Source organism: Mustela erminea, chromosome 2 (genome assembly GCF_009829155.1).
Source record: "Mustela erminea isolate mMusErm1 chromosome 2, mMusErm1.Pri, whole genome shotgun sequence".
NCBI classification, from domain to species: domain Eukaryota; kingdom Metazoa; phylum Chordata; class Mammalia; order Carnivora; family Mustelidae; genus Mustela; species Mustela erminea.
The window spans coordinates 164,755,683-164,782,392 of NC_045615.1; the positions used below are offsets into that span (position 1 = coordinate 164,755,683).

General features: G+C 49.8%; 2 protein-coding genes across 6 annotated transcripts in view; one reads left to right on the forward strand and one right to left on the reverse strand.

The window, feature by feature from the left end:
- Positions 1-9,579, forward strand: part of ENOPH1 (enolase-phosphatase 1) — a 31,547-nt gene extending 21,968 nt beyond the window's left edge. For all 3 annotated transcript variants that reach the window (XM_032334732.1, XM_032334734.1, XM_032334733.1), the window contains exons 4-6: positions 785-917; positions 2,938-3,061; positions 8,464-9,579. In XM_032334732.1, coding sequence (XP_032190623.1) covers positions 785-917; positions 2,938-3,061; positions 8,464-8,603 — 397 coding nt within the window. In that variant the 3' untranslated portion in view covers positions 8,604-9,579. The remainder of the gene's footprint in view (positions 1-784; positions 918-2,937; positions 3,062-8,463) is intronic.
- Positions 9,580-19,199: 9,620 nt separating this feature from the next.
- The window catches only part of TMEM150C (transmembrane protein 150C), a 73,168-nt gene continuing 65,657 nt past the window's right edge, over positions 19,200-26,710 (reverse strand). For 2 of the 3 annotated variants that reach the window (XM_032334737.1, XM_032334735.1), the window contains exon 8: positions 22,535-24,759. In XM_032334737.1, coding sequence (XP_032190628.1) covers positions 24,551-24,759 — 209 coding nt within the window. In that variant the 3' untranslated portion in view covers positions 22,535-24,550. Of the gene's footprint in view, positions 19,232-22,534; positions 24,760-26,710 lie in introns of those variants that run through there. The other variant, XM_032334736.1, reaches the window with a different exon arrangement.

Here is a 26,710-nt window from a genome sequence, read left to right on the forward strand (position 1 = left end):
CCTCTAGTAAGCTGTTGGATCCAGTAGGAGACTTCCTGATATTTTCCAGTTAATCTGCTAAAGATGACTGGTTGCGTGTTCCAAGTTCTTGTGCTTCTCTTTCTACCTTATTTCTGTGATAATTCCACCACCGAGTATGGAAGAAGTTGTAGAACCGGGAAGCAGGACTCATGTCAGGAATCAGAAAAGTTAGACACTGTTTGCCAATTAGCTTACGTGACATGGTGCGGGTCTCTTAACTGATTTGTTATGTCATTTTTTTCTATATTTTATAAGTTTAGGTTTTCTTAGTTCTCAAAAGAGTTCCATTTTATAGCTGGTTACATATGAATAGCTTTGAACTCTCAAATGTTTTCCTTGTAATTGTTTGGGAGCAAATCTTTTTAAAGGCATTTCCATGCTTTCTGAAGGCACACTGGACATAATAGCCTCTTCTTGTCATGAATTTCATCGAAGATTACATAATTGTTATTTACCTTTTTGAGTTCTTTGGGAATTTAACGAAGCATTTTATTTCATCCTTTATTTGTAATCACTTTTACTATTATTAGTGTGGCCGCCTGTCAAAGACTATTCTGTGCACCTACGTTGTTGCTTCTAATCTGCTGTGGTCTTGGAACCCCAGGGACTTGGTAGGTTGGCAGGAGTTTGCAGTCTCCTGGAGGTGCTTCTCATGGCGACCCTTTGGGCTCAAATAAAAGAAACTTGTTACAGCTATTTTGACTGGCTTTCATCAGGCTAGATACCATGTTCCTGCATTTGAACATGATGGTCTTTCCTCTAGGTTCTTCGAAGATGTAGTTCCAGCAGTCCGGAAATGGAGAGAGGCTGGAATGAAGGTGTATATCTATTCCTCAGGGAGTGTAGAAGCCCAGAAGCTACTATTTGGGCATTCTACAGAGGGAGACATTCTTGAGGTATGTTACCTGATTACTGTTTTTCTGACACTATCAAAGCATGTAATAATGACTCTTAAAGGAGTATCTACGATTATAAGCCAAGTCAACGTCCAGATCATTGCGTGTATATATGCCAAGCAGGTGGTGAAGAGAAGTGGGAAAACTGGGGAGTGGATTCGAGGGAAGGGCAGAATGTTTCTGTTGTGCCAGTCTTGGCATTGGAGGTTCTTAAGCTGCTGTGAAGAATGAACACCAGGGGAGTTTGTTGAAAGTGTAGATCCCTGGGCCACGCTTCCTAGCAAATCTGCACTGGCAAGTCTGGGAAGGGAGGGGCCAGGAATATGTCTATGTATATGTAATACAGCCAGTAAGGCATGAGCTGGCTTGTAAATCAGTTGTCTTTCCGACATTAGAAAATTGTCAACTCGGACGAAACTCATAGGCCACTTCTTTTGGTTGTTTCAAGGAGCCGGTGAGCGGTACGGCAGTGGCACGTACCCCCTCCAGACACGTGCATGTACTTTAATGAAGCGGTGTGCAGGGTAGCTCATTTGTTCCTGGCACTTTGGAGAGAGAGCAGATTTTATTTTAGCAGAAACCTCATTCTCCTGTGAGAACTGAGTGTGGAATGTTCAGGACACCTGTTACCTTTCCTGTAGATGAGAAAACTCCTGCTGGCTCCTCTGTCCCCACCATCCCTGGGCCCTCTGGAGGACAGGGCGGGCACTGGGAAAAGGGAAGGCATTTAGGATTTGAAGAAGAAATGCTGACTGACTGAATACAGGCTGAACTTAGTGATGTGCACTAGGTCACTCAGCAGCTGTCTTTTAAATAAATGTTTATTGAGCCTCTGCCAGGCACAGAGAAAGAACACTTTGGCTTTGGAGGTGTCCTTTTCTCATTTTAGTACTTCCTTGTGTTTTATCTTAGTTTAGGTCAAATATTAAATCAAGAATAAAACCCTTTAAAACCCTGTATTGGTATACAGATATGTATATCTCCTGAATACAGATGTAAACAACTCTTGTTCTCTCTGATAGGACAGTAAGGTGATAGTAGATAATACACAATAGTTACTGAATTCAATGATAAAAATGTACTTGCGGGGGTACCTGGAGGACTCAGTCGGTTAAGCGTCTGCCTTCGGCTCAGGTCATGATCTCAGGGTCTTGGGATTGAGTCCCACATCAGGCTCCCTGCTCAGCAGGGAGTCTGCTTCTCCCTCTCCTTTTGTTCCTCTTCTGCTCATGCTGTCTCTCTCTCAAATAATAAATAACCTTTTTTTAAAAAAGATTTTATTTATTTATTTGACAGAGGTCACAAGTAGGCGGAGAGGCAGGCAGAGAGAGAGGGGAAAGCAGGCTCCCGGCCAAGCAGGGAGCCTGATGCGGGGCTTGATCCCAGGACCCCGAGATCATGACCTGAGCCACCCAGGCGCCCCTCAAATAATAAATAATCCTTAAAAAAAATTTACTTACATACCTCTAACTCTTGCCTGACCCAATAGACCAAAATCTCAAAGGTCAGCAGCAGAGAAAGAAAGTTAAGTAGCAGTTTACTAATGAGGCAGGTTAGAGAAATCTGTTCTTCCTGGGGTCAAAAGAACAATATTCGGGACCTATAATCAGGAGTGACACCTAGTCCAGTAAGTAATTTTAAAATATACATGCTTGACTTTGTATCCTTATACATGCTTGACTTTGCAAATAGGGTTTTAAGGATACAAAGTCAAGCATGTATATTTTAAAAGATTTTGAAGATAAAATTAACGCTAATCAAAGAAAACCAAGTAAATTGTAGCATGATTGTATATACGTTGAATTGGTAGTTTTCTTCCAAATGTTTATTTCTGTAAAATCTTCCTTTATTTTCTATAGATAGCCTGCGTAAAGTTCTCTTTTAAGCAGACTTTCAGGGATTATTTATTGAGGGGCCGAAGTCACTGTGATTGTTGTGTATTTCAGAGCAGACGAGGAGAGACAAAGGGTCAGGTCGCAAGTGTATTCGTAACGTCGATCTTTCCTCGCCCTGTGTACAGCTTGTTGACGGGCACTTTGATACCAAGATCGGACACAAAGTGGAGAGTGAGAGCTACCGAAAGATTGCAAGCAGCATCGGGTGCGCCACCAACAACATCCTGTTTCTGACAGACGTCACCCTGGGTGAGTAATCCCACCCCTTCTGTTGTATACTCGCGGGTGGGCGCCGAACCTTGCCCTGCACACATGCGGCCTCTGTGAAGGAGGTTTGTGGGGAGCCTTGAAAAATGGAACGGGCTTATAAAAAGAAGCCGTGGACCAGCCGATCCATGTTTCTCTCCATTTCCCCATCCTGGCGTTTGTGTGTGGGCAGGTGGCTCTGGAAAGACTGGATCTTCTCGCGGTCACTCTGTCCACGGCCCCCGCCTATCCTCCGCACACACGAGCACACAGACGGGCTGGCGGAGCAACGAAGGACAGTTTCAGGGGTGTCCCTGATAGGAGCTTGCAGGCAAGGGTGTGAGGGTAGGTGCGTGGTTAGACAGCGACATAACGTTGCCGTGGACCTGAGCACGTGTATCCAACAGCAGTGATGGGGGCTAAAAGCCAAAAAAGAAGCAAAAAGCTACAGGGAGGGAGAATTCCCTTTTCCTCTTTGTCGTTCTGGTTGACGAGCACGGCCCCTCCGTGAGCACGAGCTGCCTCTCTGCCTTCCCTCAGGTGATCTCAGTCCCCAGACTCCCCCGTGCTCGGAGCCTCTGGTTGCGCTTGATTCACTGCTGAAAGGCAGACCTGTTGCCCCGGCGGGGCCCTCTTTGTCACATATGGTGCGGTGGCTCACGCACTGTTGCTGTAAGGACTGAATGCGGGTGGCAGCCTATGCTCGACTCTGTTGGTAATTTAAGTGAGTTCAAGAGCACTTTTAACCGGATGTAAAACAGCCACTCCAGCTCTTGTGTGAGAATGTACACGCTCTAGAGGATTCCAGCAGGAAATCAGGAGGAAGCCGGCAGCAGCAGGCGAAGAGGTAGTGGGTGCTGGTGGAGGACTGCACCGCTTCTCCTCGGAAGGCGTCTGCTGGTGCGGCTTTCCCACACCCCCACCGGCTCCGGCTGCGGACGGCTCGCTCATGGCCCTTGGAGTTCATGCATCTCCCGGGGCCTGTTTGTGGTGCGTTCATAATCACGCTGGTATTTGAGGGCCCTCCTTTATGTTTGTGTTCCTCCTGCTAGTGGGATTGTGAGTGGCCGCTTCCATCTGCCCCAGAGCAGGACTTGGTGGACCGTGCTGCTGCTGTGACACACGACGTCTGGGTCCGCCGGCTGGGGAAGGGCGCTTAGGCAAAGAGACTGAGGGCTCGGTGCGCTCTTGCCTGGTTGGCTCCATGTGACTCCTGGCCCCCCCGGAGCCTGTAGGCCGTCTCCCTCTCCCTGGTCCTTCCTATCGTGTGGAACTAGAGTCGCCCCTACCCACCGGGACTTTCAGAGATAGGGCCCAAAGGCAAATCCAAGCTGCTGACGGACATACCTTACCAGAGGTGGTGTGTCTGAACTGGGATCTTGCTGTGCTGCTGACCTTTGACCTTTTGGTCTGCTGTGTCGGGCAAGAGTTAGAGGCGTATAAGCAAGTACTAAGTTGCTAAGTGGTTTTTTAAAAAAAAATTTTAACCAGCATAGAGATGATGTAATGCCTTCAAAAAGTGATAATAATGTTTTCTGGAGAAAGAAAGTCTTAATTTTACTTGGCATACAGTAGACATTCAATGAGTGTTAAATTTCAGGCCTTGGTCAGTATAGACTGAAAGCTTTGATCCAGGTAGATGGTACCAGATCATGCCACTTGTTTTCTTGAGTTTTGAAAACTTAGCAGATTGCATGTCTTACATGTCCTGGCTTGGGTCCAGAGTCCAAGGGTTTCTACAAGACTTGTCTCAGTTTTCTGCCTCCGGAAGAACTTTATATTTACTTTCGGGCTGCACTGAAGGAGAGGAACAGACAGAAGGACACATGGACACGCTGCTTCAGGGTTCCCTGTGTAACTAGGTAGCCAGGCCACGTAGATGTACCATGGCCAAGCGTCAGCCTTGGCAAAGCCATTTCACCGGGCCCCTACCCTGCCCTGTTAATATTTGCCTGTCTTATTCCTCTACAGAAACTTTTGCCAATTCAAAGCTATGATCTACCCTCCCTTGTGAATGGCTTTTGGGGACTTAGAGAGGTGGGGTGAGGGGATTGCTTTAGAGAGGTTCGGGCTGTGAAACACAGCAGGCCCCGTGACGAAGGATAATTAGAAGACCTTTTACTGTGTTTTCTTCCTTATGGAAAGGAGCTAGGCCTTGCTCTGCTGAGGCTAGCTGCTTTAATCTGTGAATTGCTTTTTTATCATCATCTATATGGAAGGGGCTGCTGGAGATGCAGATCCGTGGTTTGCCGTCTGTTGAATTTCCTAGCACCCTGGAAGAGTAGTTTACGCAGGCTTGGAGTTAGAGACCTGCTTTGGCTGGCGCTCCTGGCGTGTCCGCCTGTCCCGAGTACGCTGGCACTGGGCGTGTTGTGGTCCCCGGGTCGTCCCCCCATTCCTCACCTTTGGCCCCCGTTAATAATTACAGCCCCTTCTCTAGTAAGGTCGCATACAGGTTCTTCATATTGCCTTGAGCCACATTTTTTTCCTAGTTCTTACCATAGTACATCTATAATTTTAATATCCTCCTCTTTTCACTTAAGCTGTTCCCTTGGGCTGCAGTCCCAGAAACTATTCTTAACTTTAGCAAATAGAGATAATCCCCAAATTGGCCTTGAAACAAAACTGGCTTTCTCCAAGGTCTGTGCACGGAGGTTTTGTTCTGCCTCCTCCTCTGCCAGCTCCACACCCATCTAAGGCAGTAGGGCCAGAACGGGGCTCGTGTGTAGCTCGGATGGGAGCAGGCAGCTGGCTGCTGGCCTTGTTCTTTCCTGTCACTTCCGATCCTCTGTTGGGTACCACGTGCCCAGGCTCCGTTGCCAAGGCAGAATGGAAGACTAAGTTGATACCCCAAATAACATCCAAGTATGAAAGAGAGACCCGAAAGACCTTTTCCTCTCGGAGGAAAGGAGGGAGGCCCAGGGTTCTAAGTCAATATCATGCCAGTAGGGCAAATAGATGCTTAGGGACAGTTGCCCAGGGATGGTCTCGGTAAGAGGCTGAATGTGCCGTGGCCACTAGCGAGTGTCGGGTCCCATGTGGACCGCTATGGCTCGCAGTTGGGATCACGGGTTGCTAGTCAAGGGAAAGCTGTGTTTGCGGCGGTCGGCTGGGGACTAGGGATGAGGAGAATAGCGCCTGCACAGTTTGCTCGGAGGAAGGGATTTCCTCATGAAGAGGGGATGGTTTAGCACTTTGTTTGCTCTGGGAAGGTGACAGCCTTTCACAGGACGGGAAGCTAGACACTTGAGGTTGGTAGGTGGAAGAGAGCTCTGCCCCACTTCCTTTCTCTGGGAACTTCTAATCTCTTTTGGCACGGCTGCCCTTTACCCCATGTGGATGGTGCGACTGTTTTCCAAAGGTCAGGAAGCCACTGAGGTTTCTTACTACACCAGATCTGAACTCCACACAGCGTGTTCTTTGCCGGTTTCGCTCTCTTCAAATATGCTGCATTTGACCCACGTCCTGTCTCCCACACTCACTCGCTCCATTCTTCCAATATTTATACGTGTATTTTGTCTGCCCAGAATGCCTCCTCTCTTGGCAGTTTTGTTTCCTCAAAACTTCTGATCAAAACTTACCTTCTGTGCTGAGAAGTCATGTGTTGAATTGCATATTCTAATTCAGTGTTCCATATTGGGGAGTTGAGATTCTGCTTTTTTTTTTTTTTTTAATTTTTTTAAAAGATTTTTTATTTATTTGACAGAGAGATCACAAGCAGGCAGAGAGGCAGGCAGAGAGAGGCGGAAGCAGGCTCCCCGCTGAGCAGAGGGCCCAATGCGGACCTGAGCTGAAGGCAGAGGCTTAAGCCACTGAGCCACCCAGGCACCCCTTTTTTAAAATTTTTAAAAAAGATTTTATTTATTCAGAGAGGGAATGAGCGAGTGGGGGAGGGGCAGAGGGAGAGAGAATCCCCAGCCGCCCCCCACCGCTGAATGCGGGGACTGATGCCCAGCTCAATGCCATGACCCTGAGATCATGACCCGAACAGAAATCAAGAGTTGGATGCTTACCCAACTGAGCACCCCCTCTCCAAGAGCCCCAGAGATGCTGTGTTTCTTAACAAGCTTTCAGGCGATTCCCGCACCTCAGGTCTGTAGGTCACATTTGGAATAGTATTGCTATGGAGCAGAAGTTGACAGGTTGTTCTGTGAAGGGCCAGATGGTGTTTTTTAGGCTTTGCAGGCCCTCCGGTCTCTGTCACAACTGTTAAACCCTGTCCTCTTAGTGGAAAAGCAGCCATACAAAATATACAAATGAATGGCCCTGACTGTTCTAATAAAACTTTATTTACAAAAGCTCGTGGCAGGTTATGATTTGCTCTCCTGTGTTCTAGAGCACGGACTTTCAGACCTCAGCTCTGCCACTCACTGGCTTGCTTCTAGCATGGGGGTAGTAATACTAACTACCTCAGGGTTGTTGTGGAGATTTAAATGAGAATGGGAGCTTCCTGAGGGCAGGAGCTTTGTTTTGTTCACACATATCTGTTCCGAAAAGGGTACCTGGCCCATAGTAGGTGCCAAACAATACCAGGTGTTGCTCTTCTCTTCCACATGGAAGCAGAATGGAGAGAGGAGTATGACCCAAGGTGTATTAGAGATCTCCCCTGCTGTACCTAGCTTACCTAGTCTCCTTTGACTTGTCCTGTTTTTCCTTTACGCACCATGCAGTCACTGATCATAAGGTGCTCATAGTCTAATGCGAAGAGAGACAACAGGTAATAACGTGTCAATTCATACAATGTTGGTAGAGCCAAACACGAAGCCTTAGAGGAGCACGTGGGTTGTTCTAAGACACGTGGCGCAGTGGTTCTTGAAGGTAAGATCGTTGAGCTGAATTTTCAAGAGTAGAAATTTGCCAGGCAAAAAAGAGGAGCAGGCGGGTCTGGGGGTAGGACATATTTGGGCTCCTGATGTGACAGCAGGAATTTTGGCCTGATCGGATCATGGACTTCCATTTGTCCCCTTGGTGTTTGTCCATTTGTCCCTAACTGGTACTATGACCAAGAGTTTGACCTTTGGGAAACACTCGGTTTTCTGTAGGACTGAGGCAGTGAGTGGAGGAACGTCGTGGGCGGAGCGTAGCTCTTTGCTTCTGCACTCAATAACCACGTAAAGCTCAGAAGTCTGGGGTACACAATACACCATACACAAGGACACGGAAGTCTAGACCACTCTAGTCTGTCAGGCACAATCATGTATTTTTAAACATTTTTTATTGTGGAAGCATCACATTTACATGGAGGAATGGTGTGCTCAGTCCCCAGTATGCCCGTCTTGTAGCTTCAGCAGTGATCAGATCAGGGCCCAGCTTGGGGGCGTCCTCCCCCACACGCCCCTGGTTCCTTTGAAGCAAACCTCAGACATCACCTGTCATGTTGCTGACACGGACTTTGACTTTCCTAGAGGCCAGCGCTGCCGAGGAAGCAGATGTGCACGTCGCTGTGGTGGTGAGACCCGGCAATGCGGGGCTGACAGACGACGAGAAGACTTACTACAGCCTCATCACGTCCTTCAGCGAACTGTACCTGCCCTCCTCAGCCTAGTGCAGGAGCCGGAGGGAACACCAGCCTCACAGACTTCTCCCTGTAGTCTAGTTTTATTCTAATGGTCAAAGTAACTAACTTAAAAATCCATATATATACACACATAGGTATGCAAGTGTATACATGCATACATTTAAATTGCCTTCCACAGGCAAATCAGTGAAAAAAAAAAATCTCTGTTCAGTGAAAAGGAAACTTATTTAAAGATGCTTTCTGTGTAGAAATTGTTTGAAACCACAAATCTAACCCGTACTGAGGGCAAAACGTAGCTGATAGAAGAATTACCGCAGTGCAGATCACATGTGTCATGTTTATCGAGTCCTGTGTCAATGTGGAAAGATAGGTTCGAGAAGCCTTGTTATTTTAAAAAGCTAGAAGTATTTCACCTACTTCTTCCCAATAATAATTCTTCTCCTTTTAAATTATGAGTTAGAAGATTGTGACAGCTGAATTTCAAAATATTAGCCTCCCTCTGTACAGAACAAAAAGCCATTTATTTCTGCTCTAAAAGAGAGCAAAATTGGGAGAGGAAACTCATTTGAATCTTGAAGTTGCATGCAAACATCTATTACTGAAGAAACTTGAGCTGATCATTGTGGCATCCCCAGCAGCGGTTGCCTTACCAATGAAAAAAGTGTATTGTTAACAGCTAAAATAGGAATGTGACTCCTAATGTTTAACAGAATAGTCCTAATCCTGCCAATTGTCATCATCATAGATCGTATAGTTGCCTTTCTAACTACTTCTTAGCAGAGTTTGAGAATATATGTTGCAGTTTACTATTGAAAAGCAAAAGGTTTACTGAAATCATTCCTCAAGATCCTTCTAGAAGAGCCCTAATAATGTAGTATTTTCCTCTGAAATGGATACGAAGAGTGTAAATTTTATAACAGCATTATTTATCCTGGTTCAATTCTAGTGGGATGTCATGTCAACTTCATGCTGTGATTAATAAAAACATTTTCTTCTTCACTCAGTTTTATGTAGGTTCCTGAACCATACTACCTATTGCCATAAACAAAAGACAAACTGAAGAGAGATTGAGAAAATAAGAGCTTTATTTTAGTTTTTGCCTTAATCTTGTGTGTGGATGTGTGTGTGTGTGTGTGTGTGTGTGAGAGAGAGAGAGAGAGAATGCAATGCCAGTGAAAAGGCATTGACTATTAGTTGAGTTATGTATACACATATGATCTCATTGGTTATTATTTCATTTGGATAGTAAGCACTCATGAGTGGGGTTTCTTAGATTTTTGAGAGTCTTACGTTTGATTTATATAAAATAATGCTTGAAGGAAGATGTTTTCTTAATTAATCAAGAAAAGCTAAAATTAATCCTGGAGGAATAATTTGGGGGATGCTTTGAATATGAAAAAGTGTTACAGATTTGAGAGGACAGGGAATATAAAAGGCTTTATTTGATAGTTTTTGTCTCCTAGTAACTAAGAAGTCTGAGGACTATGAAAATTTGGAAGGGTAGTAAAAGGCAAATGAGGAAGTAAATCTTGGAAGTGGCAGTAATTTATGAAAGGTATCTCTTAATGCCAGTAAAGGAATAACTGGTAACGTAAGGAAGAAATGAGAAAAGATTACGCACCAGAGTCTAGATTAGAAAGGAATTGGGGTGCTTGGGTGGCTCAGTCAGTTAAGCATTCGACTCTTGGTTTCAGCTCAGGTCCTGATCTCACTCAAGGTTGTGAGATTGAGCCCCGCTTTAGGCTCCATGCTGGAGCCTACTTGAAAAAAGGAAGGAAGGAATTAAAGGAAAGGGAGGGTGCTCTGTATGTAAGCCAAAAGAAAGTTGGGGTGGAGGTGTTGCAGTCTGTTGGGGCCGCTCTGACAAAATCCCAGAGACCTGGGTGGTTTATAATTAACAAAATTTGTATTTCTCATGGTTCTGGAGGCTAGGAAGTCTGAGATCATAGTGCTGGCAAGTTCACTGTCTGGTGAGAGCCCATTTCCTCACAGACCACAGTCTTCTTTCTGTAACCTCACATAGTGGAAAGGGCAAAGGGGCATTCTTTGGGCTACTTTTATAAGGAAGCTACTCTGGGGGGCTTGACTGGTTCAGTTGGTAGAGCATGCAACGCTTGATCTTGGGGTAGTGAGTACGAGCCCCAATGTTGGCCCATAGAGATCACTTAAAAAATAAATGTGTGTGTGTGTGTGTGTGTGTGTGTTGCTAATTCCATTTATGAGGGTTCCACCAAAGGCCCTACCTCCAAATACCATTGCCTTGGGGGTTAGATTTCAACAAATGGATTTTGAGGGGGACAAGACACTCAGTTTACAGCAAGGGACGTTTCCTATCCAGGATGAAAAAGGCAGCAGAAAAACTTATTAGGGGGGAGGGGAAAAGGGAGAGGGAGACCCCTATAAGGGCTCGATCTCACAATCCCGAGATCATGACCTGAGCCAAAAATGGTCCATGACCTGGACCATTAATCTGCTAATACCCAGGCGCCCCAAGACTAATGTATTTTGGGTAATTGAGAATAGATTCAGGAATAAAGAGAACGTCCGCCGTCAGATTCAGTTTGTCAAAGTGGGAGGTGAAAGGAAGGGAAAAAGAAGTCGAGTGGAATATTTCTTAGACCCTAAAAACTCATTCACAAATGTTATGGAAAAAGATCTTAGGAAGAAGTTGAGGTATGAAGTAGACTGGTCATGAGGAAGGAAAAATGCCTAGAAAGCAAGAAGGGAGCTTGGTGGTGAATCCACAGAAATTCATGGTCCTTAGTAAGGGAAAGAGGAAAAATCTCACCTCTGGAATTTCCAAAAAGAGATCAAAGTTATTACATTTTCTCAGCATTTTGTTTGCAGAGAATTCTAGGGGAGAAAGTCCTTAAAACTGTGGCCTTTTTTATTCCTGTTTGTTAACGCACATCTTCTACCTCAGTTCTGCTCTTTCTCACCATGGCATTGATTTGGATCAAAGCCCAAACTGATTTATTTTTATTTTTATTTATTTGACGGAGAGAGAGGGATCACAAGTAGGCAGAGAGGCGGGCAGAGAGGGGGGTTGCGGGGAACCCGATGCTGGGCTCGATCCTAGGATGCTGGGACCATGACTTGAGCCAAAGGCAAGAGGCTTATTAACCCACTGAGCCACCCCTGCGCCCCAAAAGGTTTTATGTTTTTATTTTTTTAAAGATTTTATTTATATATTTGACAGAGAGAGATCACAAGTAAGCAGAGAGGCAGGAGGAGAGAGAGGAGGAAGCAGGCTCCCTGCTGAGCTGAGAGCCCGATGCGGGGCTCCATCCCAGGCCCCTGGGATCATGACCTGAGCAAAGGCAGCGGCTTTAACCCGCTGAGCCACCCAGGTGCCCCCCAAAAGGTTATATTTTTAAGTAATCTCAGCAGTCCGTGTGGGGCTCAAAGTCTCAACCCCGGAGAGCGGGTCGCGAGCCCTACCGACTGGATGAGCCAAGCGCCCCCAAGCCAAAGACTGGTTCCTTGGAAGGGAAGCGTCAGAGGCCTTCGCTGATGTCATCAGCGTTTCTGGGGTATCGGGGCTTCCTGCCTGGCCTCCTGGGAGACCGGCCTTAGTTGCGACCCCGAACTGACCCCCGAACTGACGGCCACTTAGAGCTGCACGGGGGACGGCTGAGGGCCGCCGGCGGACCGCGGAGACAGGCGCGCGGCCGGCCACGCCCGGCAGATGGCGCTGCTCCTCCAGGGACCTTCCCCGCTGCGAGGCGGCCGCGCCCAGCAGGTGGCGCCGGGCGGCGGCTGAGGGGAGAAGTGAGCCGGTCGGCGGCCTGCGACAGAGGCGGCGGCATCCCGCCGTCGGGCCGGACGGCAGGGACCGCCCACCCAGCCTCCTCCTCGCTGTATTCCTTCAGTCACGTCGGCAAACAGCACTCGAGACCGTGCTGCCCGGTCGCCGGTTTCCCGCGGCCTCGTGAAAAAGGATCTTCAGGGTCTTGAAATTCCCGCCAGAGCGCGAAGGCCGAACAGTTCGTCCTCGCACCACGTAAGCCCCGACGGCACCGTGTCCCCGTCTTTCCCCCACTCTTTAGGAAGAACTGTGCGTTCGCGCGAACGCGCCGGAGCAGCGCCCAGGGGCCCAGCTCCTCTCCCTCGCCCAGGCCGGTCCCTCGCGCGTGCACGCGGAGGGCGCGTGCACGCGGGGCCGCGTGCGGGAACCAAGCACGAGGCGTGTCCGCGCGCGCGGTGCGAGGTGGGGGGCGGGAGGACGCCCCGGGGAAAATGCGCGAACTGCGGGCGTCTGTTCTATTTGGGGCACGTGGGATGGGCCGGGTTTGCGGCCGGGTTTGCGGTGAGGGGTTACCGTCCTGTCCTACGCCCCGCGTGCCTGCGACCTTGGCGGGGGAGCCAGGGAACAACAGCAAAGCCACGAAACGCGGCCAAATAAGACGAGGCCGCTGCCGGGGAGCGGCCGGAGCTCCTGTCTCCCACGGCGGCGACCCGGGCGGCGACCCGGGCAGCGACCCGGCGGCGGGCAGGGGCCGGCGGCCGAGCTGGCGGTGGTCTGGGCCTCGCGGGCGGGAACCAGGAGGGGCGGGGGAGCCTGGTGAGCAGAGCCTGACGCCGCTACCGGCTCCGGGGGTCGCGACGGGCGGCGGCCCTCGGGTGGGTGGAGGGCGGCCTCTGGCTCCGGCGTGCGGCGAGCACAGGCTGAGGGAAGCGGAGGCTCAAGGTCCGTCCGTTTTCTCTTCAGAGAAGCGACTCGGCCGTGCCCGGGATTCTCTGTCTGGCGCATCTCCGCTCCCGTCTCTTCTTTCCTTCCGCGGGCCGCGCACACCGTTTGCTCTCGGCGACTTCTTCCAGGGCAAGGTTACGTTTTGCTCTGAGGTCTTTCCTCTCCCCGCGCAGTGACCGCCCTCACGCAGCCGCGGGTCTGGGACCCTGAGCGCTTGTGCCCGTCGTCTCCGGCTGCGCGCTCGGCTGCCCCGACGGCTTCCGCGGCCCCCGGTGGCGGAAGAGCGTGGTGTTTCGGTGTTTGTGAACCTCCCAACCTTCCTTCGGCTGATGGACTTCTTCGTGAACGTGCTTGTCCGGTTGCGATCTTTGAAAACGTGTCGAGACGTGTTCTGTGGCCTGACGGCCGGCCGGCCCTGGAGCGTGGCCGCGCGCTGCTGTCGCGGAGCGCTCTGTGGGGTCGGTTGGGGCCTGGTGGCTGGGCCTGCCGCGAGCCTGTTGCCAGTTAGGGTCCCTTCAGAAGTACTGGGGATTAGGACTTCATGCTCTCTTTTCGGGGTGACAGTTCAAGTCCGAGCACCAAGGAAATGTCAGAGCCTTTCCAAGCCCTTACCTGCCAGAGCGTCGCATTCCCCACTCTCTGCTCTCAAGCTTTTCGGGGTGTCGGTTGTCCGCCCCGGCCCGCACCCACCGCTCCAGGAAGCCGGGGCGGACACCTCCGCGCTCGGGTGTTTTCGACACTGCCCGTGGGTAGCCCCTTGGCACCGGCAGCTTCTGAGTCACTGAGCCAAGGGTCAACCCTTGGAGCCGGTCCCCCAAGGAGCCAGCGGACAGGTGGCTATGGAGGGAATGGGGTTTCTCGCCCCCCCAAGTCAAATTCGCCCACGGGGAAGCCCTCCCCTCCCGCGTGACTATCTGGAGTTGAGCGAGGTTGTTGGGGCCGGGGTCCTAATGCATTCGGACTGACGCCTGTGTGCGAGGACGAGACACCCAGCAGGGAGCCCTCCCCAAGAACCACATCAGCCGGCACCTTGTTCTGGACTTCGCAGCCTCCAGAAGGGGGAGAAAACAAATTTCTGTTGTTTAAAACCCCGTTGGTGGTCCTTTGTTGTAGCAGCCCAGCCTGATGGATAGGTAGTTCAGAAGCGCCACTCCTAGCGACTGAGGCCCGTTGTTCTCCGTCTGGTGCTCTTTCCTGCCCAGAAACACCGGCTGCTACTGTCAAGGCCGCCACTGAGCTGCGGCCTGGCGTGGGACCAGGATAAGCTAAAAGACCACAAAGCTCTCTGTTTTCACCGGGAGTCAGCCAGATTTTCTTGAGTAAGCTTCCCCCGCTTGCCGCGAGCTCTTACTTAGTTTCCAGAGTTCTGGGAGAGTTGTGTTTGGTGGTTTTTGCCAGTGTTGTATGTGTTGGTGTTTCAGAGGGAAGGACTGGGGTGTTCCTCACTCCCCCATTTTCACTGCTGTCTTCCCACCTGTTCTCTTCCCCCCAGGACTTTGACACTCCTCCCACCGAGGGGGCCGTATGGGTTCTCCCGCCTTGAGTCCGCGTCGGGAGGTTGCTTGTGAGTGCTCCAACAAGAAGGACAAGAGAAGTTTCTCTGACTCTCCGGGCTGGGTGATAGAAAGGCTACTGCGCCATATCCTTTTTGTAGGAGCTGGGGTTAGTATACTTGCTCTGGGGAAGCCGGCTCCCATGCTCTGGGGGGGCCCAAATTCACTCACGTGGAGAGACCAGGATGAGAGGCGCTAGGGCCCCAAACTGACGGCCAGCCTCAGGCTTCAGACACAGGAATAAACCAGGCCTCAGACTGCTTCCGGCTGTCAAGTCTTCCTGCTGAGACCCGGACCTCGCGGAGCAGAAGCGAGCTTTCTGGGCCATGCCCTGTCTGAATTTCTGACCCCTGGCCTCTGCAGATGTAGTGATTTTATGCTGCTGCATTTTCTGGTGACTTGTTCAACAGCCCCAGTAATTGGAACAGTCACCCAGTGAATTAAATGGTGCCAAGCAGGGGACAGACCTTTCCTCCCCTTCAGTATAGCTGGGCTGGGAAAGGACTGTGCCAAAGCAGCAGTTTGAGCGTGGAGATGACCTCATTCCTCACCCCTCCCTCCCTCCTGACAGTGGCATCTCTTGTTCTGCTAGACTTTGCAAGTGTCCCCATCTTCCCAAACACCCAGGCCCGGAACCACAGGGTGTCTGATTTTTTCCTTTCCCTTCACCCTCCTGACAGAGACAACAAGTGATGCCCATTATTTTTTCCCTGGTGCCCACACAAATTTGCTCCTTCCTTCCCATCCCTAACGATGATCAGTATGATAGGAGAGTCCCCTGTGGTTTGAGACCACTGTCTCCTACCAGGGAAAGCAAAAGGTGAGACCCAGTCTGCCTCTCGTGCTCTTAGTCCTGAACTGACTTTGTTCCTGTGTTGGGCCCAAGACCTTTTCCTCCAGCTCCTCTTAACTGTCCCTGGCTACAAAGCTAAATTTGGCTTACAGAAGGCTAGTGGTATTAGACAGCGCTCCGATATTGACTGTCAAGTAAATCCCTTCGTGCTGCTTTCTCTAGAAATACTCATGAAACAACCATGGCTTTTTCTTTGTGCTGACCCAAGCAGCGTTTGTAGGGAGAGTTTTTGTGAGTTAAGCTAATAAATCTGAATATAGCCTACAGAGTCATCTTAGATTCTTACTTTTTAAAAACAGGAAAAAAATGGGAGTTTTTTAGGTAAGGATCCGGTTATCCCTACTATTTTATTTTTGAAGCTACATGAGTAGAAGTCTGCCACTGACAGAGTTTGTATACGATTATTTCAGGCCTCATTTAGAACATGGATCTTTGACATGTACTAGTTACAGCAGACACTCTAAGAAATAACCCTTTTTATAATCTAGAACTTCCTTAAGACACAGAAAGCTGTTTGCTATGAGAAGCAGGAGAACGGTTACATCCTCTGAAATCTCACTGCATTACTATTGTTTCCTAAATGCCTTGAATTTTGAACGGCTCACTTTTTTTTTCTGATAGAGAGACCCTGCGAGCAGGATGGGGAGGAGCAGAGGGAGAGAGAATCTAATGCAGGCCTGGAACCGATGGGAGGCTCCATCTCCCTGCCCTGCGATCTTGACCTGATTCAAAACCAAATTAGATGCTTAACCAACTGAGCCACCCAGCCACCCGGAGCAGCTCATATGTAAGACATTAAATCTTTAAAAAAGAGAGAAAAAAGGAAAAGGGGGGAACTACCAGGCCTTTATCATGAAAGTATTTACAAAGCATCTAACTCTGTGCCAGCCGCTGTTTTAGTGGCCAGGTGTGTGACAGACATGGGTGCTTGGGCTCTCTAAGCCACAGAAATTGACAGCAGGCCAAAAGGGAATCCCAGGCGAGGCGTTTATTAGGACTTAGGCACAAGGGAGATGGTGTAAGGGCGAAGTGTCCCACAGGCTGACTCTCAGACCAAAGGCCGGGAAAAGTTTTCAGGGGGGCTGGGGTGGGAAAGGGCGGCGTCTAAGCATGTTGGAGCAGGGAGAGATAGGACGTGGGGGATGCGGGCACAGTGGACAGAATATGCCTCTCCGTGTATTGCCTATCTAACAGGTCATCTCTCCGCTCTGGGCATTGTTTTTAGTATTATAATGAGGGAGGAAGTAGGTGGAAGTTCAGCACTGGGGTGCATCTTGGCACAGATTGGTTTGGTCCAGTCTTCACCAGTCTTCATCATCCCTCCTTTCAGTGAGCAGCCTCCCTTCGCATTCCTGTAAGGTACACTATTCAAGGGGCAGAGAGTTTTAGCTGTCATAGAAGATGGACTCCTCAAAGGGCAGAGTTCTGTGGGAATGTTTGGGTGGTTAGGGTTGAGGGGATCTGAGTCCAGATCTTCTTCTGCCTCAGGTACAGAGCAGGCAAAAATCTCTGAAAAAAAAAAAAAAAAAAAAAAAATCCCTGCCCTCACGGAGCTGCATCTTGGGGATAGAGATAATGAGATAATGAACTAAGTGAAACCTGTAAGACAGTGTTATGTATGTTAGAATTTTAATTAATCACAAAATCACATTTTGTTTACAAAATGCTATCAAGCAAGATAAAACTGGAAAGAGCAGTCCTGCTGGGCTGGGCTTGAGTTTTAGAGATCAGGTAGGCCTCGGTGAGAAGGTGACTTTGGAGGAGGTAGAAGGGTGAGAGATGTAAATATCTGGGGGAAGATCGTCCAGGGCACGGAGGTTCCAGCAAGTGCAGAAGTCCTGAGGTCAGAGCATGCTGGCTATTGGAGGAACCTACAGTGGCAGAGAGAATGAAAGGGAGAGAGACAGGTCTTCTTGGCCCTTGCAGGCCATTTTAGTGCTTGAGGTTTTTAGTCTAAGTACAAGAGAATCCATTGAAGGGTTTTGTAGGGAAGTGATGATGATCTCATTTGGCTTTTCACAAGACCATTTTGCTGTGTCGAGGACAGTCCGAAGGGAGCAAATGATGGAAGCAGAGAGACCAGTTTTTGTACGCTATTATAAAAGCCCATGAGAGATGGAAGTTGCCTGGACCAGAGGGTAGCAGTGGATGAATTCCAGAATAATTTGAAGATAGAGTAGGCTGGATTTGCTGACAGATGTGGGGTGTGAGAAAAAGAAGAGATACTTTAAGATCACTTTAAGGTTTCAGTCTGAGCAACTGAAAGATGAGTTGTCCTTAAATTAGATGGGAAGACTCTGGGAGGAATTACTTACTGAACTTGAGATGACAAGTAGAGATGTCATAAGTTCGTTGGATATCCAGAAGTCTGAGCTGGTGGATTGGGAGAGGTCTGCATATGGCAGCCTTTAAAACAAAAGGGCTGGATGCAGTGACCAGCAGAGTGGATGTAGCTAGTAAGGGAAGAGTTCCAAGGACTGAGGTGTGGGACACTCCAGTGTGAAGGTGTCAGGGAGAAGGCCCAGCAAAGGAGGCAGAGGCATGGACAGTGAAGCGGGAGGCAAATGAAGAGGGAATGATCTCTGGAAGCCAAGTAAAGAAAATGTTTCCAGGAGAGAAGGGTGAAGTAGTGCTTATGGGTCTAGATAAGGTTGCAAAAGAACCAACCATTGTATGCAACATCACAAGGTCTCTGGAGAATGAGGGAAGCAGTTCCACGAAGTGGCAGGAGTGAGAGCTCCAATGGTTGGACTGGGTTCAAGAGAGAATTGGGAGAGAGGGACTGGAGACAGCAAATAGGGACTTTCTTTAAATCTTTTCTTTTTAAAGTAATCTCTATATCCACCATGGGGCTTGAACTCATGACCCTGAGTTCAAGAGTCACATGCTCCTCCAATTGAGCCAGGAGCCAGGTGCCTGGGGACACTTTTTTTTTTTTTTTAGAGATAGGAGAAATAAAAGCATATTTTATCCTGATGAAAAGATCTTTGCTTTTCCAGTGAGGGATTCAGCCTTGTCACGCACACTCCCCTCTTAGGACTGGTTTAGGTATTTGCTGTTTGTTGGAGCCCTCACAATGGGGAATCTGAACTGCCAGGAAGTGAGGATTGTGAAATCCAGCTTCTTTCATATGCAGAATGCCCGGCCCCCCCCCCCCCCAGCTGTTGATCCCCCTGCTTTGGGGAAACAACAGAGATTCGGTCAAGATGCTCCAAGGAATTGCATTTCTCTCATTTTTTGTTTGTGTGGTGCTTCACATTTGTGATTGGCTGTGTCAGCGCCACTGATCGCACCTTTCCTGGTTCTGTAGGATGATGGTTCTTCACGGATTCTTCATTACTCCGCTTCAAAGGAATGACAATGACCAAAGAAGTCTGAAAAACGTCATGTGAGGGACGCCTGGGTGGCTCAGTTGGTTAAGCAGCTGCCTTCGGCTCAGGTCATGATCCCAGCATCCTGGGATCGAGTCCCACATTGGGCTCCTTGCTCCGCAGGGAGCCTGCTTCTCCCTCTGACTCTGCCTTCCACTCTGTCTGCCTGTGCTCGCTCTCGCTCTCTCTTTGACAAATAAATAAATAAATAAAATCTTTAAAAAAAAAAAAAGTCATGTGAACCCGGACAGTCGTAGGCTGTTCACAGAAATGTTCCTCCCTTCTGGGCACACAGTGGGAGCGTGGCTCTCAGATAAGACTGTGCAATGTGTCCTGCCCAATGAAATGCAAGCTACATGATGTTTGTCGCTTCCTAATGATGAAGTTCTAGAACCTAGGTGAGGTTCGGTGGGCTGAGGTCCGGAGCCGATAACCAAGAAAGAATTCTTGAGACATCTTTGGTGCAAAATGGTGGTTTATTAAAACACGGGGACAGGACCCGTGGACAGGAAGAGCTGCGGCTGCCCCGGGTTATGAGGGATGGCAGGTTATGTACCCTGCGGTTGGGGAAGGTGAGGGGAAGGGAGGTTTCAATGGAGTTTTCATATGCTAAAGAGGGCCTACAAGGTGCTAGGATGTCCCAGGCCTACCCGAGGCCTTGACCTTGCAGCTGGATCAATGTTGTCTTTAGACCAGCCATTAACATTAAGATAGTTGGGAGACTTTTTGGTGGGATGTCACAATCCTATCAATCGTCTTTGTTAGTGAGATTTAGGACATTTCTAAGCCAAGGGAGACTCCTGTCTAGCAGGATTGTGAGCTCTTCAAGTTAACTATTTGCTTATTGTTCATGGCAGTCAGGGCTGCCTGAGGGATGCTACACATAGGACTGAGAGGTAGCGGATGGAGGGTGGGGTACAAGGCGCCAGCTTTTGTTTTGTCTTCAGCCAGCCTCGTGCTCCCTCATCACTAACAGAACCGTAAAGAACCACTGAGCAGTCTACGAGTTCTTAGCTGTCAGTGACGGTGGCAGAAGCACGTGTGGAGATGAAGCCTCTGTCAGCCAGGGTCCGAGTCATAGCACCGAGTGTGGCCCCCTTGCCAACCCCTGGATACACACCTTGTGTGAGAAGTGAACTTAAGTTTTATTCCTTTTATTTTGGGACAGCAAAATCCAGCATACCCTGACGGACACAGTGCTAAGCAAAAATGAACCAATGTTCCATTCTCTGATGAGGGAGCAGAGGCTGGCTGAGGACAAAGCTAAAGCTGGCACCTTACACCCCCTCTCTTCCCAACCTCGGTGACATGTGTGACATTCCTCAGGCACTCCTGGCTGCCCTAAAAGGAAAACAAATAATTAACTTGTAGAGACAATCCTGCAAGACAGGAGTCTCCCTCAGTTTACAAATGTCCTTATCAAAAGCCCAACTTCCGGAGGCAAGCAACTCAGTTCCTAAAGCCCTAACATCACCCTCCCCTCCATAAAACTGAAGGAGGCTGAGGGGAAGGAAATGTAAATAAAGTTAAATTTCTTCTAAACCTAAAGCTCATTGACAAGGATGTGTAACAGGAGGACATTCCACCAGGAAACTCCCAACTGTCTTCATGTTAATGCCTCATTAGAGGGAAAAACAACCTTGGCTTGACAATAACCAGGCCTCCAGTATCCTGACAGTCTTCTTTACCGTGACAGCTCTTCTGAACACCCCTTTATCCTCACCTACCCAACTCCTGTGTATGTAATCAGCCACTTCTCAGGATAGCAGGGCAGCAGCTCTTCCTGCCCATGGGTCCTGTCCCCATGCTTTAAGAAACCACCATTTTGCAGCAAAGATGTCTCAAGAATTCTTTCTTGGTCATTGGCTCTGGACTTTACCCCGCTGAACTTCACCTAGATTCTAGACTTCATCATTCTCCATTATAACCAGCAGAAGACCAAGTCTAGCATATGAAAGTTTCAGTTTCCCACATCAGGGGCAAAGAAGACCCAGAAACAGGTGGTAAAACTTCACCTCCCTGTCAGGTCTCTCCATTCAATAAAAAACGATGGAACCTTTGAAATGTCAACATTGTTCTAGAAACATCTCTCTCCCAACTAGGAGGAGAACTTTTCTTCAAGAGACCTAGTTGGACTACAAAAATGAAGTTTAGTTTATTACAAGCTTTGTTCTCTGGGCCACCTGCATCAGATCCTTCAGGCGTGCTCATTCCAAACACAGAGACCTTGGTTTTGGCTTCCGAGAAGCTTCCTGTGGATCTTAACTCCTAGGAAGTACTGTAATCTTGATCTTGACTTATGTGTGGCCTAATAAAAAAATGTATTTGGTCTTTGTCCTAGGGTTTCTGCCACTGAGCTGCTAAAACTCTAGAAATTTCCTGAGTGACAGGAGTGACTTGTGTTATTCATTATAAGCCCAATCTTATGCTAATGAGGTCACTTAGGGAGGGGGCCCCCAGATAGGCTCAGGTCACCAGAAGACTAAGGGATTAGACCTCTTGACCAACCTCCAGAAGCAGATGTGGGGGAGGATGCTGGAAATTGAGCCCTATAAACTCTTGCACAGAGAGATTCAGAGAGCTTCTGGGTTGGTGAACACGTGAGAACATTGGGAGCATGGCATGCCCGCACCCCTCCCCTTCCTTGTCCTGTCGCTTACTTTTGGTTGTTCTTGAGTTATATCCTTTATAATAAGCAGGCACACATGTTTTCTGGAGTCTGGGAGACTTTCTAGCAAATTATCTAACTTAAAAGGGAAGGGAGTTGTGGGACATCCCTTTCCCCACCAATTTTATAGTCATGTTGGACGGAAGTGTGGGTAACCTGGGACCCAGTCTGTGGGACTGGCATTTGAAGTGAGAGAGGGCAGTCTCGTGGGAGTGACAATAACTCTGGGTAGTGTTAGTACGAACCAAATTGTAGGACATCAGGTTGGTGTCCAGAGAATCAGAGAATTGGCTGTGGGTGTTGGAAAACACCCTAGAGATAGATATGCTACCCCCATAACACAAGTATAATTTCTGGTATTTTTTAGAGATTTTGAGAGAGAGTGAGAGAGCATGACAGTGGGAAGGGCAGAGGGAAAGGGAGAAGCAGGCTCCTGATTGAGCAGAGAGCCTGATGCAGGGGCTCAATCCCAGGACCCTGGCATCATGACCTGGGCCAAAGGCAGATGCTTAACTGAGCCACCCAGGCATCCCTTCTGGTTTGTTTCTGGTTAGGTTTTTGTTTTGGCACGTGTCAGCAGGGGGAGGCTCAGAGGCAGAGAGAAAACCTCCAGCAGACTCCCCACTGAGCACAGAGCCTTGCAGCAGGGTCTCCATCCCACAACCCTGAGAAATTATGACCAGAGGGGAAACCAAGAGTCGGAGGCTTAACTGACTGAGGCATCCAGGTGCCCACTGAAGTGTATGTTCTGCAGAATGTCTGATGGCCTTTACAACATGCATTAATATTACAGAAGAAATGTTAGTGTAAGAGACAAATCATAATTCTGCATAAAAGAATTTTATTTAGTGGTCAGATCCCAATGAATAATGCCAGTCATTGCTTGATTCTGCTAAAATGTGCTATTTAGATATACTTAAGAAAGTGTACAGTGCATCGCCAAAAGCTGTTTAATTTGGATTGTGCAGAGTAAAAGAAAACTTCATAAGTCTTTGTTTTCTGATTAAAATTTCTTAAAATATAAAAATGAAAAAACAAACCCAAAGCAGTATTCAAAAATAATAAATGTCACCTTGGACTATGTACAGTAAGATGCCTCTTTCCTAGAAGAATGTTCTCTGCTTCTTGATTCTTTCCTCACATTTCACGTATCCCTCGTAGGGGTTCTCATCCCCATCTGCTCCTACTCTCGGATTTCTTCCATTCTTGCTTGCTTGAAACAGTCATCTGCTCACTCCTCTTTGACTCTTTCTCTGGTACTCCTTTCTCCTGCCCTTAAATACCAGTCATTCTATTGAACAGACATTTGTTCAGCACCCATACGTGCCAGGCACTGTGCTGGGAGGCAGAGAGAAACACAGAGATGAAAAGTCACGAACCCCTTCCTCAAGAGTCTGAGTTTGGGTTGAATTAAAAAACAGCGTTTTTCACATTACATTCCATGAAGTCCCAGGCTCCTGGGAAGTACATTTGGGGACTTTCTGAAACAAAGTACAGGAGAGTCTGTCAACGTGGCCCACTCCAGGGCATTTTGAACTTAGAATTCTGCTCTTTATGAAGCACGGCCCCAAAAGCCGAGGCCTCCAGTTTGCGTTCTAAACTCTGTGCAGGTGGAAAGTGTACGTTGGGCAGCAGGGGATCAGCTGTGCTGGTATTGGGTGGGAAGGGGTGATCGTTTAGCTGGTTTTTATAAATCCCAAGTATGAAAAAGCCCTTAAGCCACCCCCCTGAATCAAATACTAAATTTGAGCTACAGATACGTGTTAAGAAGCTCTCCTTTGATCTGGACTTGTAACAAGATACTCTAAGACCCCTTTTATAAAATGTCCAGCAGGAGCTCTTTTTATTACCTCCACAAATATTTCTTTGTGCTTTTCTGTGAACATTTTCTTAGCTTTGAACCTTTTTAAAAGCAGCAAATGAAGCCTGCAGGTCACTTTTTTTTTTTTTTTTTTTTTTTTGCTTTTGTCATGGTTGAACCCAAAACAAGCTCAGCTCTTGCACTTGGCCTACATCTTCTTTGTCCACGGGCCTCAAGAGACCCACGGTAGTTACTTAAAGAAAAAAAGAAGTTAAACTATGAACTATAAAACAAAAGCTGTACATAGCATACTACAGAAGCAAAAATGACACCACACCCTCACTGCCCCCATCTTGTCCCATGCCTGGCAGACCACACCCCTACAAATATTCACATTTGGAAATAGTTCTCAGTCACAGTAAAGTCCAAATCATGGTGATGGGCTAGTAGCCTACTCCCCTCCTTGACTCCACACAGCCGACCACCGAACCATGGTGAAAGGAGTTAAGTTCCAGACCCCAGACCTTTCCATGGGTTACAGGGGTCCCATCACTGCAGTTTCCATCCAGTCAGATGATCCTCAGTCTGTTCAGGAGTCTGAGTGCCAGATTCAGAACTTCCTCATGAGCTGGGTCCAAGCCCTTTGGATCTGAAGGCCACTTTGGGAGTCGGCATTATTCCCGTGTTACATGTGGCCCGCCCTGCTCTGGCAGGGAGATCACGAAGTCTGAAACGTGTGAGAGAATGAGAACAGCAGAGAGTACTGGGAGAGAGAGGGAAAGGAGAAGTGATCATGCACAGGCTTCTGGCTCTGTCGTGCATGTATTTTCAGTGTAACAGCGTGTATTTCAACACATAAGGGCTTGTGCTTTTCCACTAAAGACATACCTTGCCCTGAAAAGCTCATTTGGCAGATGTGGCCATGAACGTGTGGGTGGAAACGTGTGAAGAGGTTCTGTACCGAGGCCCGTGGGTGTGTCCTTCCGGCTCCTCCCCCCAGCGCACCCACCTCACCGGCAAGGAGAAGCAGACGGGTTACACCTGGTCGGTTTGATACTCAGAAGCTTCGGACAGGCTTTCGGAGAAGCTCAGGAAATTCTCCTGGTACTCGGAACACACAATCTCGTAGCGGTAATGCCGGAACTCCACGGCAAAAGTGCCAAAGTAAGACAGGAAGCACATGACCAGTCCCCACTGGACCCGGGCCGCATACATGTGGATGCCTTGGGCCATGAGGATGAAATCTGGGGAGCAGCAGTCAAGGAAAGGACCCCCATCAGCCGCATCGAAACTGGGCTCTTTTCTGGACAGGGACAGGTGACAAGAACTCTCGCTCTCCCCCTCCCCAGCGGAACTCGGCTGGACGGCTTGCTGAACTCGCCACCTGCACGAATAACTCGAACTCAGTACCGAGCTCTGCCCTCGTGTGGGACAGGCGTCTAGGGGCTTGCATGAAAAATCTAACTTGATCCTCACAGCAACCCTATTATCACCGGTTCACTTAAAAATGGGGAAACCGGTCACAGAGGTGTTAACCGTAGAGCTGGAATTCAAATGCTCCGACTCCCAGGCCGGGCAGGCAGCTCTCCCGCCGCCTAATAATCTGTGAGATTAGCCAGAGGATTAAAATTCCAAAAAAAACACCAAAAAAAACACGTCGGCCAGAAAAATAAATGTATGTTTTTAAAGACCAGTGCGTGTGGCCGTGGATTCGCGGTCACCATTCTACCTGCAGAAACCATCCCGAACACACGAAATCACTAGCGACCGACACCGAAGCTCCTGCCACCGTGGAGGTGGCGCGTCTTCTTCTGCCCAGCTCCGCGTCAGGACAGCGACTGAGGCTCCGCGGCCTGATCCCCGCGGAGCGTCCACGCCGCCGCGCCGCCACAGCATGCGGCGGCGGCAGGGACGCGAGGCGTCAAGGCTGCAGTCCGGAGCCAAGGGGCCAGGCCCTAAGTACGTGCGTCAGGAAACACTGAGGCTCGCGGAGCCAGCGCTGCCCGCAGGCCTTGCACGGGCACCCGCGAGTCTGCAGAGAGCAGGCGGCGGCGCGACGGCGGCGGCTTCGCACAAGGCCCGGACCCGCCCCCCCACCCCACCCCCCGCCCGGGACCCAGCGGGGCTCCGAGCGCTCAGCAACGACGGGGCGGGGCTGGTAGACGCGGAAAATGCGAACGGATGCGAGTCTCCGCCGGGCCTGGGGGAGGCTCCGCACCGCGGCCGCGCAGGGCTGCGGGAGCCGCGGGGGAAGGGCTGGGCCTCGGCGGCACAGTCTCACCTGTCGCTCACGGAACACCCCGTCGCGCGGCCGCCGAAGCACCGTTCCGGGCTGGACCCTCCCGGCCTTGTCCTCTGAGGTGCTGCACAACCTCAAACACCCGGGCAAGCGGCCGTTCGTGAGGAAAGAGGAAGCGAAGACCCCGAGCTGCGGTATCTGCGGCGTCACCGAGCCACCGCCCGTGACCCCCGCGCGACAGGGTGCGGCGAGAGCTCCAGCCGCGCCTGAGCTGGAGCCGCGAACCGGCGCACGGCGCGTGGCCTGTGCCTACTGCTGTCACACGAGGACTAAGAGCGGAGCCTTGGAAAGGGCTTCGGTGGCCCGGCACGTGCTGCCTAATCAGCGTCGCCGACGCGTGCCGGACCTCCTCCGCTCAGCTCCCCGCCCCGGCAGCTGGGAACCCTGTTGGCTTCCCCGCGGGTGTCGGGGAGGCCCTGTCGCCGTGAACACTGACGACGCTCGGTCCGAGGGGCTGACCTGATGGGCCGCACTGGCACCGGCCGGCTTCTATTGGGCCACGCTGCCGGGAGGTGGGGTCACCGCATCCCCCCACCCCCACGCTGAACTGCTCTCGCGGGATTGGGCGGGGTTTCTCGCGTTTACCCGGCCCGCCGCTGACGAGAGGGGACGTTCCCAGGGTGCGACCCGGGAGGCCGGCCGCGTTCTCCTTTGCCAGTTAAGTGACAGGACATAACCGCGGCCTTAATCATGTCGCTAATTAACCTTGTTTTAAGAGGGAAGGGAAAACCGGCCGCCCTCTCGCTGCGCATCCGGTGCCCTCCGTCACGGGGACGCCGTCCCCACAGACAGGATCTGGAGGCGGCGGAGCCCGCGTCACGCACGCTTCCCCGCGTCCTCTCTGGGTGAGGAACGCGGCCGCGCGCTTTCGTCCTCCTCGCCCTCAGGGTCGGCGA